This window comes from Lissotriton vulgaris, unplaced genomic scaffold (genome assembly GCF_964263255.1).
Source record: "Lissotriton vulgaris unplaced genomic scaffold, aLisVul1.2 SCAFFOLD_2183, whole genome shotgun sequence".
In the NCBI taxonomy this organism is placed as follows: Eukaryota; Metazoa; Chordata; class Amphibia; order Caudata; family Salamandridae; genus Lissotriton; species Lissotriton vulgaris.
The window spans coordinates 152,898-172,325 of record NW_028242822.1 but is presented as its reverse complement, the minus strand read 5'-3'; the positions used below and the strand labels follow the sequence as shown (position 1 = coordinate 172,325).

The window sequence follows — 19,428 nt, the reverse complement described above, 5'->3', positions numbered from 1 at the left end:
GTAAATATTTTTGTCCACCCTAAACATGGAAGGGTATTCTCAGATGTGAGACCCTTGCTCATTGCACCATCAGGATTCAAGCAAACCGGGCCGAAGACGGCTGTAATGCCAGAAACCGGTCCCCGGGAGCTTGTTTCCTTCCCAGTGTAAGAATTGGCTTTTGTAGTTTGGTTTGCCCTGTTCCCATCATGCACTGGGACAGGAACAGACTAATTTGCATACAGCCAGGTTCTGAAACTGGGATGGTGCAGTGAGCTAAAAAACGGTGTTGGATCTAGCCCTGATCTCTTGACTGGGTGAGAGCTTTCTGCTTAATTCAGAGACTCTGTCCCTCACCACCCCTTGTTGTAAATATTTTTGTCCACCCTAAGCGTGGAAGGGTATTCTCAGATGTGAGACCCTTGCTCATTGCACCATCAGGATTCAAGCAAACCGGGCCGAAGACGGCTGTAATGCCAGAAACCGGTCCCCGGGAGCTTGTTTCCTTCCCAGTGTAAGAATTGGCTTTTGTAGTTTGGTTTGCCCTGTTCCCATCATGCACTGGGACAGGAACAGACTAATTTGCATACAGCCAGGTTCTGAAACTGGGATGGTGCAGTGAGCTAAAAAACGGTGTTGGATCTAGCCCTGATCTCTTGACTGGGTGAGAGCTTTCTGCTTAATTCAGAGACTCTGTCCCTCACCACCCCTTGTTGTAAATATTTTTGTCCACCCTAAGCGTGGAAGGGTATTCTCAGATGTGAGACCCTTGCTCATTGCACCATCAGGATTCAAGCAAACCGGGCTGAAGACGGCTGTAATGCCAGAAACCGGTCCCCGGGAGCTTGTTTCCTTCCCAGTGTAAGAATTGGCTTTTGTAGTTTGGTTTGCCCTGTTCCCATCATGCACTGGTACAGGAACAGACTAATTTGCATACAGCCAGGTTCTGAAACTGGGATGGTGCAGTGAGCTAAAAAACGGTGTTGGATCTAGCCCTGATCTCTTGACTGGGTGAGAGCTTTCTGCTTAATTCAGAGACTCTGTCCCTCACCACCCCTTGTTGTAAATACTTTAAATGGCGTCCTTTCAATGAGCTAGAGTTTAGGCCTAGCTAGACCCGAAGGCTTTCGACGACTACCGGAATCGAAGTATTCGATGTTGAAGACTAGCGTCGTGTGAAAAAGCATTAGAAACTTATTTCCTGTAAGTTGGTGAGGATTGCGTACCGAAGGAAATCGGTTTCAACACGGAGCGCTGGAAACACATCCGAGCCCGGTGGCGGAAAAAAACAATCTGGGGATGGAGCCGATGCCCATGCGCAGTATCATCCACAGGAGGAGTCACCTATCCCGTGACTTCCAAAGACTTTTCTACAACAAAACAAACTGCAAACATCCGGGCCCAACACTAGGTGGCAATCTATGCATAGTGTGCAATCTGCAGCTCATATGCCTCGAACATACATTTTCAAGAAGATTGTGTATCACCACCAGGAGTACAAAGTGTTCTTACATTTAGAGTGAACAGTAAAGAAATTCTTTGTGGGTGCAGCAGTGCTGCGCTGCAACACAGCAAAAGCACTAACGCAAATGACTTCAGAAATGTCTGTAGAAAGCGGATCAGAGCCCACTGAGCACTCATTGTTACATCAGACATTAACTATTTGGAGGAAATTGCTGGTTTAAGCTCTGTTCTGGATAACAACTGATCTTGAAACCAAGATCAAGACCACGAGTATATTGTGTTCTGTACGGAAAATGTATTGAGCACAGAACACAATTACTGCAGTGATGAGTTTAATTGGTTTTCAGTACATAATAAAATACACTGAAATAGAAGAACAGGATACTCCTACTTATTTTCTTCAACTACTTTACAAAAGTCAACCAACTAGTTCAAGCATAATGCAAATCTACTAAAAAAGTCTTCAATCATGAGCAGGAAAACCTTCAAGCAGTAGCCCCACTGCTTGTTGAACAGCGGAAAATAAAAATAAAATCATAACAACAAGAAGTTATCATTTTATTTTCCTTTGCGGCTCAGGGTGGGCGGGGCTGGCTTGCCGCCGCCGAGGGAGCAGGCGTGGTTTGCACTCCCTCCCTACTTGCGCATGACTCTTTCACATGCCCTCTCGGGCCGGCCAAACAGTTATGCGCAGTTGGCATGTTCTCCGTTGGGCTGTGCTACATAGCCCCTAGGAGAACAATCCCAAGAAGGCAAGATTGAGGAGAGGCGTGTGGTGAGGAAAAGCAGGGGAAAAAAAAATGAATACCCCCTTTGCACGCCCCCCCCCCCCCCCACACACTCCCCTTCTGCTTACCCCCCACCCGTTCAGAGGCAGCCGCCACTGCCTTCAAGCTATCTGCTGGACCAACAAACTGAGAGGGCTTTCTCCAGGGATTGATGGTGATGCATGTTGGAGACAAGTAGTTGCAATTTGAGTTCTCACTAACAAGCCCATTCAGGTTGGGCCTCCAGAACGAAAGATTTATTGAATCTATGGTGGCAGTTCTGTGCCACCACTATTGACTGAAGTCCGAGTGAACGGGGAAGGAGGCTGGGTGACTGCGATGGGGGGCACTTTAGTAGACAGAGTGGTTTTTTCACATACATAACAAATGTATGAAGGCTTGAAATCGCTGAACTACATTCCAGTGGTTTAAGTTCACGGACTACTGAATTACTTGAAATGGTCAGTTTATAAGAAGAAATCAACCTCAGAAAGGAAGAAAAAAATAATTGTACATGCCTAAATGGTTGAGAATTTTCTCAACGGTTCAGATACGAAAAACACCTGCTTGGCGATGGCATCATCAATTCCTGTGCCATACAAATAAAGGCCTGCTGCAGAAACTGCATTTGGTTCTGTGAGTGCGATTGTAATTTGATTTACTGACAACCCAAGACTGCACATCCAATTCATCAACACAGCAAGTCTATTTTGCCTTTAGCTTGAAAGGCACTCACACCTGCTCCATTACTATAGTAGCCCATGTATTGGTGTACATGCCATCATTCCCTTCTAAAGTGAGCTTTTACACTAGCGCCAAAAAAAAACCTTGCTCCTGATTGGCGGCTGAAAGATAAAACCTGAACTCTAGGTGCAGAATGTTTCACTGGAAGCATGTGTTCTTTATCTTCATTTGATGTAAAGGTAGAAAATAACCCTAATTCGAAGACCTTTCATGGACAGCCAAGCACTGACTAGTTCCGACCTTGCAAGTGATCCATTATCATTTAAATATGTATGCAAAGTCGTTTTTAGGTCTTACCTGAGGCAACGCATGTGCTGTCGTTTAAGATCTACTATGTCGGTCTAAAAAGGGCTTGGAGCCCACTAATTAATTACCATTTGTAGGGTTCCTTGTCGCCCTCATTTCTATGGCTTTTATTCGTCAGCGTAGAAGATGGTTTTCTTTTGCCGGTCATTCACTCGAGATGGCTTGGGGAGGATTTATGTCTCAAATCTTTAGATTTGAAACACAATGCTAGCTTTATTTCACTTGATCTATAATTGCAGACTATTATACTACTCACAGATGCATGAAAACGAGTGAAACAAAAAGTGCATGAACTCCAGTGAAGGAAAAAATTGGAACACAGACCAAGCCAAATACGTCCATGCTGTGACGTGATCACTTTGTTCACATCGACAGAGAGAAACTCAAAGGTTTTTAGAAGTATAGACTTAAAAGTTGCACTAGTTTAAATTCTCACTTTATTTGAGGTGCCTCTTTCTGCCCAGTTGTAAAACTTTTTTATATATGTAATGGAGCATCTCAGCTGATGAGAAAAGAACAGAAAATGTGTTCTAGGCATGTAGAGCTGCAGAGTTACACATTGTTGCATAGATTGCCATCTAGTGTTGGACCCGGATGTTTGCACTTGTTTTTGTCCTGAAAAGTCTTTGGAAGTCACAAGATAGGCGACTCCTCCTTTGGATCACATTGTGCATGGGCATCCGCTCTATCCTTAGATTGTTTTTCGCCAGAAGGGAAATGATGGAGCTTTGTAAGAAACAGGAAGGATGCTCATGTAAGCTGTATCTAATTAAGATAATACTGGAACAGATAAAGGTAGCCGGGGAGGCGGGTGGGCGTGTGTAACTCTGCAGCTCTACATGCCAAGAACAGATGCATACTGGTAAGTAGCATTTTCCATTTGAGGCATTTGAGATTAAAATTACACACTGTTGCATAGATTATATAGCAGTACCCCCTCTTAGCGGCGACCACCAGTATCTCTTGCAGTAATTTGAAATAGTGTTTTGAGTACAGCCTGGCCCACAGTAGCTTGTGTATAGTTTGCACATCTACACAATAGTGTTTTGTGAATGTGTGTGGTGTAGACCATGTAGCTGCTTTACAGATACCCAAGGGAATGTTCCCTAAAAAAGCCATTTAAGCCCCTATCTTTCTTGTGGAGTGAGCTTTAGGAGGAACAGATAACGTACGTTTAGCTTTGTGGTAGCAAATTTGTATGCATTTGACAATCCACCTAGCCATTCCACATTTTGATATGGGTTGCCTTTGTGTGGTGGTGAGAAAGACACATAAAGTTGTTTGGTCTTACGTAAGGGTTGTGTTCTCTCGATGTAGTAAAGCAATTCTCTTTTGGCATCTAAGGTATGAAGAGCTCTTTCCGCAACTGTTTGTTGCTGCGTGAAGAAAACATGCAGCTCCACAGATTGGTTGAGGTGGAAGGGAGAAATGACTTTACGAAGAAATTTAGGATTAGTTTGGAGAACAACCTTATTATGATGCATCTGCGGAAAAGGTTCCTGACTCGTTAGTGCTAAAAATTGTAGCTCACATTTATGTAAAGGTTCAAAGGGAGGTCCCATTAGCCGTGTGAGAAAAACATTTAGATTCCACACAGGTGAAGGTGGTGCTCTGGGAGGAATTATTCTTTTAAGGCCTTCCATAAAGGCTTTTTATGGTAGGCACTTTGAAAAGTGATAGATGCAGTCTATTTTGTAGATATGCTGCCATGGCAGCAAGATGCAGGCTAATAGACGTGTAGGCTAAGTTACATCTTTGGAGGTGTAGTAAGTAGCCTATTATGTGTTGAATAGACACATCTAGGGGATTGATGTTGTTATGGCAATAAATTGCAAAACGTTTCCACTTGGCTGCATAGCATGCCCTAGTGGTGGGACGTCTAGCTTCTTCAATAATGTTCATACAGTCAGGGGGAAGGTTAAGCTAACCGAATTCTAGGACCTCAGGACCCAGATCGCAAGGTTGAGCTGAGCTGTGTGTCTGATCTCTCCATGGTTCTGGGTTGAGGCGTGGAGATAGATATAGCTTTTGGTGCGGTACTACTGAAAGTTGTAGCAATCTGGTGTACCAGGGTTGTCTGGCCCAAGTTGGAGCAACTAGAATGAGAGTTAGGGAATGTTGCTGTATTTTGCGCATCACTAGTGGAATGTGTGGGAGAGGTGGAAAAGCGTACGCAAATCTGCCTGACCAGTTCATCCATATTGCATTGCCTTTGGATAGTGGGCGTTGATATCTGGCGGCGAAGCTTGGGCATTTGGCGTTTTTCGTGGGTGGCGAAGAGGTCTATCTGAGGTTGTCCCCACATTTGAAAGAACGGTTGAAGAACTTGTGGATTAAGTTCTCACTCGTGGATCTGTTGTGTTTGACGGCTCAACATATCGGCTAGGTTTTGTTCCCCTGGAACATGTTGGGCTAAGAGAAAGATGTTCTGAGGTATAGCCCAAATCCATATGCTCTGTGCTAGCTAACAGAGTTGCAGAGAGTGTGTCCCGCTTTGTTTTTGTATGCAGTACATGGCTGTCATGTTGTCCGTGCGGACTAAGACAGCCTTGCCTGATATGAAATGCATTACTTACCTGTAACTGCAGTTATCCAGTATTGGTATCTTTCATAGATTCACATGCCTGAATCATTCCCCGTCAGGGTGGGAGTCCCCGGTACATAAAAAGAGTAATGTCATAAAGACATATACATAGTAATAGGCCAGAGGCCTCTCATTAGTAACATATCCTTGTCCTTTTGTAAAAAAGGACCAAACTAAAGAGGACCAAACTTTGACCAAGAGCCAATCAGCTATCACCACCCTCTAGAACCTTCCTGGAAGGAGCCCTAGTCCCTCAGATTTTCGTAAGAACAGTGCTAAGTAGTACCTACTGAGAGAACCAAGGTGAGCCCTTCCAGGAGAGGTGGGTGGGTTGCATGTGAATCTATGAAAGATACCAATACTGGATAACTGCAGTTACAGGTAAGTAACGCATTTCTTATCCAGTATTAGGGGTATCTTTCATAGTTTCACATGCCTGAATCAGAGTAGCAAGCAATCATCAGCACATTTCGAATGTTACAACATGTAAAATCTCTTGATAATAACATATCAATTGTGAAATATAGCAAGTACCAAAATACCATATAAAAGAGAAATGTGCAAGCAGACAGTAGGAAGGTGGGATGAAAGAGAAGGCTCACCTCTAGTGAAATAAATGACGGAGCACAGCTTGTCCCACTGCTGCATCTTTCATAAGTTAGGTATCCAAGCAGTAGTGCCTGGTGAACGTATGCGGCGTCTTCCATGTCTCCGCTCTGCATATGTCAACAATGGGTACTCCTGCAAAGAGCGCCATTGAGGTTGAGACCGCTCTAGTGGAATGAGCCCGAACTTTGGAATGCAGAGGATGTCCTGCTTGTTGATGGCAGAAAGCAATGGCTGCAGAGATCCAACGTGAAATGCTCTGCTTAATCAATGGAAGACCTTTTCTGGGTCTGCTAAAGGCAACGAATAGTTGGTGGCATTTTTGAAATTGTTCTGTTCTATAAATGTAGAACTTCAGACAAAGTTTAAGGTCTAGAGAGTGGATAGCTTTCTGCTGCGGAAAGTGGATTTGGGAAGAAAGGATGGAACCTTAGGAATGAATTTAGGGTTGGTCCTTAGAATCACTCTGTCCTGTTTGAACTGCAGGAAAGGATCTTGAATGGAGAAGGCTTGAAGTTCACTTACTCGCCTTTTCCAAGAAAGGTATTTGATGTTGGCTCTGTGTATTGGCTCAAAGGGATGTTTCATCAATTGAGCAAGCACAATGTTTAGTTGCCAGGTAGGTGGTAAAGCTCTCACCGGAGGAAACGTCCTGAACAGGCCTTTCAGAAACTGTTTAACAAGTCTATTGGACCAGAGGGAAGCACCAGATGAAGAACGCCTGAAACGAGACCTGGCCGCCAGGTGAACTTTTATTGAAGCATGGGCCAATCCTGAGTTTGCCAAATGGAGACGGTAAGGCAGAATTTGTGCAGGTGATGACGAAAAAGGGTGTATGTGGTTTGATTTACACCATATACAGAACCTTTTCCATTTCAGGGAATACGTCTTGTTGGTACTGTCGGCCCGAGCCTGAGCTAGGACCTCCCTGCATTCCTGAGGAATGTCTAAGTTCTGGAATTCTCTGAACTCAGGAGCCAAGCCGATAATTTGAGAGATGCCAGATCTGGATGCTGGACTTGCCCGTTGTTCATCGTGAGGAGAGTTGGGCATGGTCTGAATGGGATCAGCAGTTCCAGTGATAGGAGATGAAGCTCCGTAAACCAGTGTTGGCGCGGCCACGCTGGGGCTACCAAGATCAGGGTGCAATGCTCTGCCTTCAGTTTCCGGAGGACCCTGGGAATTAGGGGAAATGGAGGAAATGCGTATGCAAAGACGTTGCACCATGCGATCGAAAATGCATTGCCTAGAGATCCCTTCTGGGGATGCCAGCTTGCGTAATGTTGGCATGTTGCGTTGTGTTTGGTTGCAAACAGATTCAGGTGAGGCCTGCCCCATCGGGAGAATATATAGTTGAGAAGTTGTTGATCCAGCTCCCATTCGTGGCATACAGAGCCTTGTCTGCTCAGATTCCGCCAGGATATTGTCCGGCCCTGGGACGTACTGTGCCCGAAGGGAAATGTTTCGAAGTAGCCATTTCCAAATCTGTTGAGATTCTTGAGACAACGTCATGGAGCGAGTTCCACCCTGTTTGGTGGTGTTGTCTGTTCTCACAAGCACTGGGGAATCCTTGATCTGGGGCAAGAACGCTCTGAGCGCAAGGTAGACTGCTCTTAACTCGAGAAGGTTTATGTGCAGTTGTTTCTCTGCAGGGGACCACTGCCCGTTGATCTGGAGTTCCTGAAGGAACGCGCCCCATCCTTCCAAGGACGCATCTGTGGTTATCACATGTGGTGAAACTGGAAGAAGGAACGGAAGACCCTGCATAAGATTCTGTGGGTAAAGCCACCAGTGTAGAGCTTGGACAATGGAAGGAGTTATCCGGTTCACATCGTCGAAAGATCCTGTACATTGGATCCACTGAGTGGATAGCGCCTCCTGAAGTGGACGCATACGAAGGTGGCAGTATGGAACTAACAGGATGTTAGAGGACATCATTCCTAACAAGGATTTGTGAGGCGCACCGTGATGGTCTTTTTGGCCTGAATCCGGGCAGCCAAGGACATCATCTCGACTTGACGCTCCTGTGAAGGAAAAGCCTTTTTCTGGGCTGTATCTAGGACAGCACCAAGGAAAGGGAGGCGCTGGGACGGCTGAAGGACAGATTTCTCTTGGTTGAGAGTAAGTCCCAGGTCGTTGAAGAGTTGAAGACAGGCGTTGGAGGACTTGGTCACGCCTGCGACAGTAGGTGCCTTGACGAGCCAGTCGTCTAAGTACAGGAAGACCTGGTGATGTTGGCGGAGGTATGCTGCTACTGACTTAAGGCCGAAGGGCAATACCCGAAACTGGCAGTGTTTGCCAGCCACAGCGAACCTGAGGCATTGCTTGTGGTTTCTGTGGATCGGTATATGAAAGTAAGCGTCTTGAAGGTCTAAAGACAACAACATAAAGTCGTTCGCATTGAGGAGTTGCAGCACCTCCTGGATGGACACCATAAGAAATGACCGTTTCTTGAGGAATTTTTTGAGATCTCTTAAGTCCAATATAGGTCTCCATTTTTTCTCCTTCTTACGAATTAAGAAGAATCGGGAGTAGAATCCCTTGCCCTTTTGGAGGATTTTTATACTGGAGGGTACCTAGTGCCTTTGCGGTATTAGTATTTTTTAGATACCTTGAAGCATCTCATCGATGTGTTGTCCAAACAGAAGTTGGCCATCATACGGCATGTCTAATACTTTAGTCTGCACTTCAGGGCGGAAAGATGTTGCTTTGAGCCAACCTTGTCGCCTCAGGACTGCAGCTCCTGCCAGCTGACGGAACCCCGTGGATGCGATATCCATTGCAACATCAATCATCTCCGAGGCTGAACGTTCGCCTTCAAGGAGAATCTTTTTTGCCTCTTCCTTCTGTTCTTCCGACAGAGATCCCAAATATGTGGCGATATCAGCCCACATCTGACGGTTGTATCGTCCTAACAGTGCCAAAGAGTTTGCTGCACGCACTGTTAGTGCTGACATAGAGGAAAACCGTTTCCAATTTTGTCAAGTTTTCTGCCCTCCTTATCTGGCGGCTCAGTCAGCGCAGCAGATGGATGTTTTGATTTGCGCTGCGCTGACTGAGTATTGACCGAGTCCGGCTTTGGATGGTCAGTAAAGCAAGCTGGAGCAGTGTCCTGAGCCCTATATTTTTTGTCCAGTCTGGGCAGAACTGGAGGCAAAGATGAAGGGTTTTGCATTATTTTCACCCCTTGGTCCCAAACATATTCAATGATGGGAATGGCCCGAACAGCCTTTTTGAATGGTTCCTTAAAATCGTAAAGGAAGCAGTCCTGTTCTGTGGTCATTTGGATTTTAAAACACAACGCCGCCCTTTCTAGGATATTATGGAGTCCTCCAATGTCTTCTGGGGCGAATCTGCTTGTGGTAGTACAGAGGATGCCGGACATGGAATAACGTAGTCATCCCATTCGTCCTGTGTGTCCTGGAGTCACGTTGTTGCTCTTCTTTTTCTTCTTCCTCATCTGAGGATGGAGGAGGACGCGAAGGAGCAGGGTTTGGCTGAAGCACTAGAGGTGGAGGCAGAGGTCTAGGTGGAGGTGACACTACTGGCGGTGGAGGAGGAGTGGAAGAAAACCTCCGTTTGTAGTCCGCAATCAAAAACTGCAGATCTGTCACTATGGATACTGGGGGACACAGCATAGGCTGTGAAGAAGGAGGAGGAGGAGGAGGCTGGTATTCCTCCTGGTATTCCACTTCATCCTGTTCTTGGTCTTCACAATCTGAACTTTCATGAAGTTTTACGTGTAGTTCAGATAGGCTGGTTGCGGTTTGAAACATAGAGCCCTCATCAGAGTCTTCAGTGTCCAGAAGATGAGGAGGTGGTAGTGCCTGGACTCTGCTCGGAGAGGTCAATTACGGCGTCAGAGTACGCTTAGTAATCTTGAAGTGCGTATATGCATACTTCAAAGGAGGAGACGCTATCGTCGTCGAGCCCGTCGACGGGGTGGTCGTCGACGGGGGAACGTCGACAATCAATCTAGAAGCCGTCGTCGACGGCTTAGTCAGCGCTGGTGTCGACGTCGAAGATCTCGTTGACGACTTACTCGACGATGAAGTTGTCGATGGAGCCTTTATCGTCGATGAGGATTTTGTCGACGAGGGAGAGGATTTCGTCGACGATGAAGAGGATTTCGTCGACGATGAAGAGGATTTTGTCGACGATGAAGAGGATTTTGTCGACGACGATGGAACTTTAGTCGACGACGTCGATTTTGACTTCGTCGACGTGGAAGCGCTTGTCGACTGTGGCGTCGTCGACGATTTCTTGATCACAATAATAGATGAAACAGACCTACCCGTCGACGACGAGGATGTAGTGGTCCTCGACGTGGACGACAAGTATGACGCCACCGACGTGGAGATAATTGCTGTCGACGCCGTCACAGGCAGAGCTGAAGACGTCGTGAAAGGTTTCTTGAAGGTAGGATCCTGAAGAGAAACCTTCACAGCCATGGCCTTTGAACGAACCTCTGAAGACTTGGGCGTCTTCTTTTGAGGTGGCTCCAAAGATGGTCCTCGGGATGAAGTTCTAGGCCTTTTGGGAGAGGAATGTGCACTCCTGATGGAACACTCACTCTCACCTGAAGAGACTGCCTGGTCCTTGTCTTTCAGTCTCTGAAGCCATATCAACAGGCGGCCCTCTATGTCCTTGAGAGTTTTAGCTGAAAAAGTGCAGCAGACTTTGCAATCCTTTGCAGAGTGGTCAGGGTAGAGACAATAAAGGCAGTCCTCATGCCCGTCATCAACATGAAGCCACTTTTTGCCACAAGAGGCACAAGGTCTAAAAAGCCCTTTTTTCGGAGTATCAGCCATGGTGAACTGAAAACCCCTCACAGAAAATTAATTGAGAGAAAATTTGTGGAAAAAATCCAGAAATACAGGAAAGCTGAGCAGAGCTCAGTGGAGACTCCCTTAGTACGACGTGCAGTAGAAAATCTGATGGACTAGGGCTCCTTCCAGGAAGGTTCTAGAGGGTGGTGATAGCTGATTGGCTCTTGGCCAAAGTTTGTTCCTTTTTTACAAAAGGACATGGATATGTTACTAATGAGAGGCCTCTGGCCTATTACTATGTATATGTCTTCATGACATTACTCTTTATGTACCGGGGACTCCCACCCAGATGACGGGGAATGATTCAGGCATGTGAATTTATGAAAGATACCCCTAATACTGGATAATTGCTTTTGGAAGGCCTTTCAGGCTAGGAATATGGCTAGTAACTCTAGGTGGTTGATGTGGAGTAACTTTTGTTGTGGTGTCCACCTTCCCTGAATGGTGTGTTGCAGTAGGTGAGCTCCCCAGCCGGAGAGTGATGCGTCCACGGTCATGACTATTTGAGGAATTGGCTTCAGGAATGGTCGCACTTGGAAAGGTTTTTGGCGTTCCACCTTTGCAGAGAGCGGGGAGTACGACCGGCCACAAACACTAGATCTGTTAACACCTTGACTGCTGCCCAGATTTATCACCAGTGCTGGGCCCCAATGTTAATGGGTGTGGTCATGACGGAATGGTTCCGTCATGAGCACAGCTCAACCGATGCTCATGACGGAACCATTCCGTCATGAGCATCGAAGGGGTTAATTGAACTTGAGCCTGGTTCCATTGGCGTGCTAAGCACTCTTGAAGAAGACGCATCTGGAGACTTTCATGAGGCACCATGAATATGTAAGAGGCCATCATCCCTATGAGTTGCATGAACACTCGAGCTGGAAGAGAGTGTTCCGGTTGAAATTTTGTTAGAAGAGCTTGCATGTTTGCTATTCTGGCAGGAGAGGGATAAGCTAGCGCTGTTGAGGTGTTGAGGTGTTTATTGTAGCACCGAGGTATTGTTGTATGTGGAACGGTTGCAGATGGGACTTGGTGTTGTTTACTATGCACCCCAGGTTGTGTAGTAGTTGGATAGTGGTGTGGGTGTGTTGCACACACTGGCTGTATGAGCTGGCTTTTATGAGCTAGTCGTCGAGATATGGGAAGACGTGAATGTGTTGGCTTCTTAAGTGTGCTGTTACCACCGCTAGGCACTTGGTAAACACTCACGGTGCTGTTGCGACTCCGAATGGGAGTACCTTGAATTGGGAGTGCTTACGGTCCACTACAAATCTGAGATCTTTTCTGTGAGGGGTGTGAATGGGCATGTGGAAATAGGCGTCCTTGAGATCTATGGTAGCAAGGAAGTTGTTTTGTTAAAGAAGAGGAAGGACCTGCTGGAGTGTGACCATGTGGAAATGGTCTAATTGTATGTACAGGTTTAGGGGTCTGAGGTCTAGAAAAAAGCCTTAGAGAGCCGTCCTTCTTTGGGATAAGAAAATACAGGGAGTAAACTCCTTTATTTTGTTGGTGCAAGGGTACTGGTTCTATTGCACTTTTTTGTAAGAGGGATATTACCTCTTGCTTTAGCAGTAAAAAATGTTCTTGTGACATTGGACGCTGTTTGGATGGTATGTTTGGGGAGAGTAGATGTTGGTTCGAGACAGTAACCGGATTGAATTATCTGTTGCACCCACCTGTCTGATGTGATGTTGGCCCAGACAGGAAGGAATTGTTGGAGTCTTCCCCAACTGGAGTGGAATGTTGTGGGGGAAGTGATTGGGTAGGGGTGGAGGCAGAACGGGAGGTGTTAGTCTTGCCTCTGCCTTTGTTAAGGTTACCCCTGTACCCACCTCTTTGGTAGCCTCTAGTGAAGGTGGATTGGGTGGGGGTTTTGTAAGAAGTGGAGGGGCTATCTGAGGAGTAGCCTCTGGTGGTGCTTCTGTAGGATGAGCGACAAAAGGAGCGTCTGGGAGCTTGCGTCTGCAAGGCTCCCGTAGATTTAGCTGCATCGGTATCCTTTTTCATTTTCTCAAGGGATACGTCAACATTAGGGCCAAATAGGTGTTGCTCATCGAATGGTTTATTGAGGATGGAACTCTGGACTTCCGGTTTGAAACCTGAAATGCGTAGCCAGGCATGCCTACACAAAATGACACTGGTGTTAATTGCCCTTGAAGCAGGGCAATTAACCACATCTAGGGCACAACGGATGGAGGAATTGGTGATAGTTGTACCTTCTTGACTGAGTTCATTGGACCTATTTTTATATTTATCTGGGAGGTGCTGCATTATGGATTCATCTTAATGTGCCCTGCCGTACCTCGCTAATAGTGCTTGAGTATTGGCGATGCGCCATATGTATGCTGCCTGTGACGCCGTTCGTTTGCCAGAGGCATCCAGAAGCTTACACTCCTTATCTGGTGGGGCGGCCTCACCTGATGTTTACGAATTGGCCCTTTTTCGCGCATTGGAGACTACAAGGGAGTCTACTGGTGCGGGGCCTTTAATGTAGACTGGATCTTTAGGGGCAGCCTTATACTTTTTCTCTATCCGGGGTTTAATGATTCGAGTCCTGAACACCTCTGGTAAATGCTTAATGACCCTCTTAAGCATTGGTAGAATTGAGGTGGACTTGTGTGCGGTCAAAAGTGTCCATGAGAAAATCTTCCTCCACGGGGTCTGTGTGTAGGTAAACCCCATGGAATTGGGCATCTCTATGGACAAGTTGGTTAAAGCCCATAGTGTCCTCTAAGGTCTGGAGGGGTATATGTCATCTTGTGTAAAGTCAGGGATGTCGGGGTGCTATAATCATCCCAGGGGAGCCGGGAGGACTAGGATTCCCTAGCGGTTCATTGTCCGCACCTCCCCCTGTATCATCAGAGTCATTATCCATATCATCATCCTCTTCTACTGGAGATGGGGATGGTGTAGGAGAGTGATGTGGTAGGGGAGGAGGAGAAGGTATTCTTAATGGAGAGGTTGCAATGTCCTTTTTAGGAGGAGGAGCTGATGCAGGAGCATCTAGTGGTCGTTTTTTTGGAGCTAAGAGTCAAGTGACCAGTTTTGGGATCCTTTACAAGAGTTTTTTGGGAAGGATCTTGTCTGAATAGTTCTTCTGTGGAACGTAGACCCTTCGGTGCCGAGGTCTTTGGTTCCATAGGCTTTTTCGGCACAGACTCAGTAGCGGTTTTATGTTTTTTTGGCTTTGAACCGTGACCTTTTGCAGTGCCGTTGGCCGGTGGAACGTGTTTCCTCGGTTCTGAGGCCTTTTTCGGCTCTGTGGCATGGGAGTCAGGCCCTTTGGTGGCAGTTTTTAGTTTGGCTCCGAGTGTGTTTTCGGTGTGGAGGAGCCGGTGCCAGTTTTCGGCACCGAGTGCTTGGATGTGGAAGCAGCTGTCGGCGTGGATGAGGAAGAGGACGGCTTCTTTTTCGGTGCCGGTAGGTGTGTGTCGGTACCAGGGGTAGACTGACTCAAGCCCAAGGCGCCTGAAGGCTTAGTAGGCTTCTTTAACGGGCCCGAAGGCAGGGCATGGGAAGCAGTCTCTCTGTGTGCACCTGGGCCAGACAGTGAAGGTGTGACGTAGCCTTTTTCGAGGGTGTCAAGGAAGGGTCGGGTCGACATATGTACTTACGCGCCGCTGTGCCGCCGAAGTGATGTCCTTAACGTCTGAGTCCTCGGCTTCGGAGTCGCTGCCGGTGCCTTGTTCGACCGGCTCTTGTTCTGGCACATCGACGCCCTCTTGAAAGATGTCGTCGGGGATCAAAGATGACAAGCGAGCCATGGTCATTCGAGCTCGTCGGTCCCGAATTGCCTTTTTGGAGCGGAAGGAGGCGCAAGCTGAACAGTCTCTGGCCTTGTGCTCCGGTGAGAGGCAGAGGTTGCACACCTCATGGAGATCGGTGTGGGGAAACTTCGACCCACATTGAGAACACTTCTTGAATGGCGTCCTTTCTATGAGCCGGAGTATAAGGCACAGGTAGGCCCGAAGGTCTTCGTCGCCGGCCGGAGACTTCGAAGTTGTTGAGACTCGCGTTGATTGGGAAACACGTTCGAGACAATACCGTCTGAAAGGGTGAAGGACTGCGCGCCGAAGAAGAATCCATTCCAAACCGGAGCGCAGGAAACACATCGGAGCCCGATGGCGGAAAAAAGCAATCTAAGGATGGAGCTGACGCCCATGCGCAATGTGATCCAAAGGAGGAGTCACCTATCTCGTGACTTCCAAAGACTTTTCAGGACAAAAAGAAGTGCAAACGTACGGGCCCAACACTAGATGGTGACCTATGCAACAGTGTGTAATCTGCAGCTCATATGCCTCGAACACTTTTTTTTAGCTGTTAAGAACGTGAACCCTAAGGCCTGGCTCAGCTGATACCATGGCTGCCTCTTGTCAGTTCAGCGTACCACTCCGATCCGGTGAGTGCTCTCATTGCTGCAGCAATCTGGCCTACAGCCACGGTCCTCTAGAAGGGTCCAGGGTGCATCTTCTCCAACTCCCCATTTGAGCCTTGTCTGTGGGCAGAAGAATGACTTCTTTTTAATAAAAATGTTTTTTTAAAAAAACAAAAAACTGAAGAATGGCTTCTACTGCCTGGGCTGTCGCACTGTGGCAGCACAGAGTGCGGCATGGGGCTAAAACAGCTGCACCACTGCGGAGGGTAGCGCCTGCGGAGTGTAGGAAAACGAGCAATGACTATGTGGAACAACAAATGGGTACAAACCTTTACCCATAGAAAACTGGGAAAGAAACGAAGGTATGGAGCCGAATAAGCAGCAGACAGTGTGAAAAATACTGCTCCTCTAGAGGAGTCAGCTTTAAAAGCATTCCATAATGCTCAGAGAGGATAATCTTTATGAAGATAGACTTTTTGATAAAAGTTTAACAGGACTGCTGCTCCATCATTTTTGGAATTTTTAATGAATTTTTATCTACATTCTATCACCCTTTGTCAAGCCACTAACTCGTCTGTTGAAAAGGAAAAATCAGAAAAAGACCTCCCAACCTGTATGCAAACAGTGGAGGAGTGTCCGCTTTGTTTAAAAAAAAAAAAAATTGCAAGATACTCGACGGGGGTGGGGGGGGGGGGGGGGGCGAGGGGGTTGTATATTTGCAAAAGTCAAACAGTGGCCCCAGAATTCTGGAGAAACTAGGGAAAGGGCAATTTCCACCAATGTTGCTTAATAGGAATGCATTAAACAAATTCCAATGTGAAATTTAGGGAAAACTAACCCCTTACCGTAAAATGGAGAGGCTCTTGGCCCCAATGTCTTGGCAACCATGTTGAATACCTGCTATCAGGTAAGGAGCAAACTTGTGAATTGAGCCCTTGTCTTGAATGGAGCCAGAGACACCCTGTGCTACTCTGACCTTATCTCCTTCACTGAAAAGAAAAGAGAACAAACATGGTTAGAAGAAAAACAATTCAGCACAGTTGTGGAAATTACATTTTCAAGATGTTTAAATGAATACCAATTCTTTAAAATTACAGTTTTAAGGTATTCTCCTAAACTAGACTATTAAATCATTAGACAGAATAATGGTTATTAACCATACGGAGTGCTTCCAAATTATTTCATTAGCTGGACTCCAGCACCATGCCCCCTGTTATATATATACATTTTTAGACACAGGCACCATTTGTAGAATGCAGGACATGCATTTAAATGGTAGGCGACTTGTCCAATTTTGCAACAATTATTTGTATTACAGTTTACTTTCATCCAACAATTTTATCATTATGTTTTCACCTTTAAAAAAGCATGTGCCAGAAAAAAGGTTACAGAAAATATTACTCATGTCTCAATATTAGCCACTTAATATTTTTTTAGCAAACCCCTACCCTGTCAAAACTAATTAAATTGTTCAAATTCTGGCATTTAAAGTGGTCATTTTGGCAAAAGAGTATTCTAAAACTGCCAGATTAATTCTTCTCACCAAAATGCTGATGCAACCCTCAAGTAGACAGTTAAGAGAGCAGTGAACTTGGCAGATGCATATAAGAGGCCAGCCTGCAGCAGTTGTCATATACTTTTCTTATACAGAACGGTCGTCTTACCATAGAGCTTTTGTCTGTGCACAAGTTATCAATTAAAAGCTTTATGCTTGCAGATCCAAGCTCAAAAATCCTTGAAAATGAAAACGAGATATTCACAGTCAAGAGCAACAAGCCCAGGTCAAACATATGCAACTAAGTGTGTACCTAATAGCAATGTCACTGATTAGTGTGCTCCCAAACAGGAAGTAATGGGTCTTCAATAATGTAGTACTTTAATACGCAACTGGTTCAACTTCCTGCATGTGGAGTTATTACACAGCCAGGAATAGTTACAAAAAAAATTAAAAATGCCAGTTAAGAAAAGGTGGGGTCACCCTAGAAAGAGAAGTTTTTGCTTCATTAGAAGGTATCCAGGATGTCCGAAAATAGAATAGTCATTTAAGCGACAATCAGCCCAGGAAGGAATAATTTATCAAGTGGAATATTAATGTGTTAGGTGTCTCTTAACTCTACACTTAGATTAAAACATGCTCGATTTGCAGGTTGTGCTCTAGTGTGGACATGTAACTAATATACTTCTATAGTAAACCATGGTTTGCTGTGACCTAGTAGAAAATGAAAAATCTATAACAAATTGAATTTTTAAACAACGGTTGGACAGCTCAGGTGCTCGGTCACTCATGCCTGGCTCATTAAGGATCTCTTGCTGCTTGACATCATTCTGGTATAAACAAAGCCCCACAAACATCAGATAAAGTGGTCTACACCTCACCTGAAGTATCGCTTTTGGCTGCTGGTGCTCTTTTCCATAGCATCCAGGGACCCCATACCTCTGTATTTTTTTAGCCGTACTCCATCAGAGAAGAAATACTCTCCGGGTGCCTCAGTGGTGGCCGCCAGCAATGAACCCATCATTACTTGTTTGAAGATGCAAGTAGAGAGGAAACAAACACATTAGAATGTTTCTTTTGGCAAAATACACCATCTACAGAATTCAGAGCTCTCTCCATAATAAACACAAACTCTACTACATGTGCGCCCCCTTGGCTCATTCAGGAATTTTATTGGCTCAATATTTTTGTAAACGTTACTGAGCACACCTTCAAAAGCTTATTCCTCCCATTTGAATTCCATTTCCAAAATGAGGTTAGCACTCTTATAGCCCTAGACCTTAAGGACACAAATGAGGAATTGGGTTCCATGCCATTTACTTTTTATTTTTAAATCTAACTTTGCCATGACATTCAAGGCCAAGTCACAGGGATGGATACAAAGAAATGGCTGCCATCTCAAAACTCTCAGCTGATGTTGAAGAGATGTTATTAGAAGAGACAGCTGACCACTTTGAAATGTTAAAATAACATGATTAATTACACAGCTTTTAGAATCAGTTTTATATCAAACACAGCATGAGAAGAACTACAATAAATCACATTGATTCAAGAAATCTCATTTATGAGAATTTCAAATGATAGTAACCCTTAACTTCATAAGACACATTTGTCACTGTAAAACAAATATTCAAGGGATTTTGTTTGCTGCTCCAATGCAGGTTAAACTTTGTAAAACTCTTATTTGGTTAACTGTTTGATTTCCAAGATTATTATAATCCGGCTAAAATTCTGAAAATGTGCACCTTAGCCAAAAGTCCAAACAATCATTCACAGATTGTAGATTGCAAAGTATATATGGTTATCTTTTGTGAGATAGTACCAAATTATCTAACATGTAGGAGCAGAAATGTATTTATGTCATGATTGAACCAGTATTTTTGAAAATATGTCAAAGTGGCGGAGCTGGGAGCATGGGGGATGTACACCTTGACATTGAGAGTATAACACCGTGATTCTTCTATGGGAGCATGACCTATCAATACGATTTATTATGTTTTTATAAAATTGCAAAACCAAGGATAAAGTGGTTAATGGTATTGTTGGATGAAAGTGCACTATGAAATGATGAGGCTTACAAGATGTTAGGTTGCAATGATCCCAAGAGTGTGTACAGGGTTAAATTACGAAAAGGACACCACAATAATGGAGCATAAATAATGATTATAAAATGGAGATCAAATAAACCACCTCAAAGGGAAAAACAAATTCAAATAAGAGCTTTGATTTATTGTTGGAAACTCCATTGAATTTCTTTTTAAATCGAGACTGTTTTGTTAGAT

The 19,428-nt window shown here is 45.2% G+C and overlaps 1 protein-coding gene across 4 annotated transcripts in view; it reads right to left on the bottom strand.

Annotated features, from left to right (window-relative positions):
- LOC147668830 (inosine-5'-monophosphate dehydrogenase 1-like) overlaps window positions 1-19,428 on the bottom strand; it is a 200,414-nt gene that overhangs the window by 53,619 nt on the left and 127,367 nt on the right. For all 4 annotated transcript variants that reach the window (XM_086948421.1, XM_086948422.1, XM_086948423.1 and 1 more), the window contains 2 exons: window positions 18,028-18,172; window positions 16,497-16,640 (listed from right to left, as the gene is read on the bottom strand). In XM_086948421.1, coding sequence (XP_086804547.1) covers window positions 16,497-16,640; window positions 18,028-18,172 — 289 coding nt within the window. The remainder of the gene's footprint in view (window positions 1-16,496; window positions 16,641-18,027; window positions 18,173-19,428) is intronic.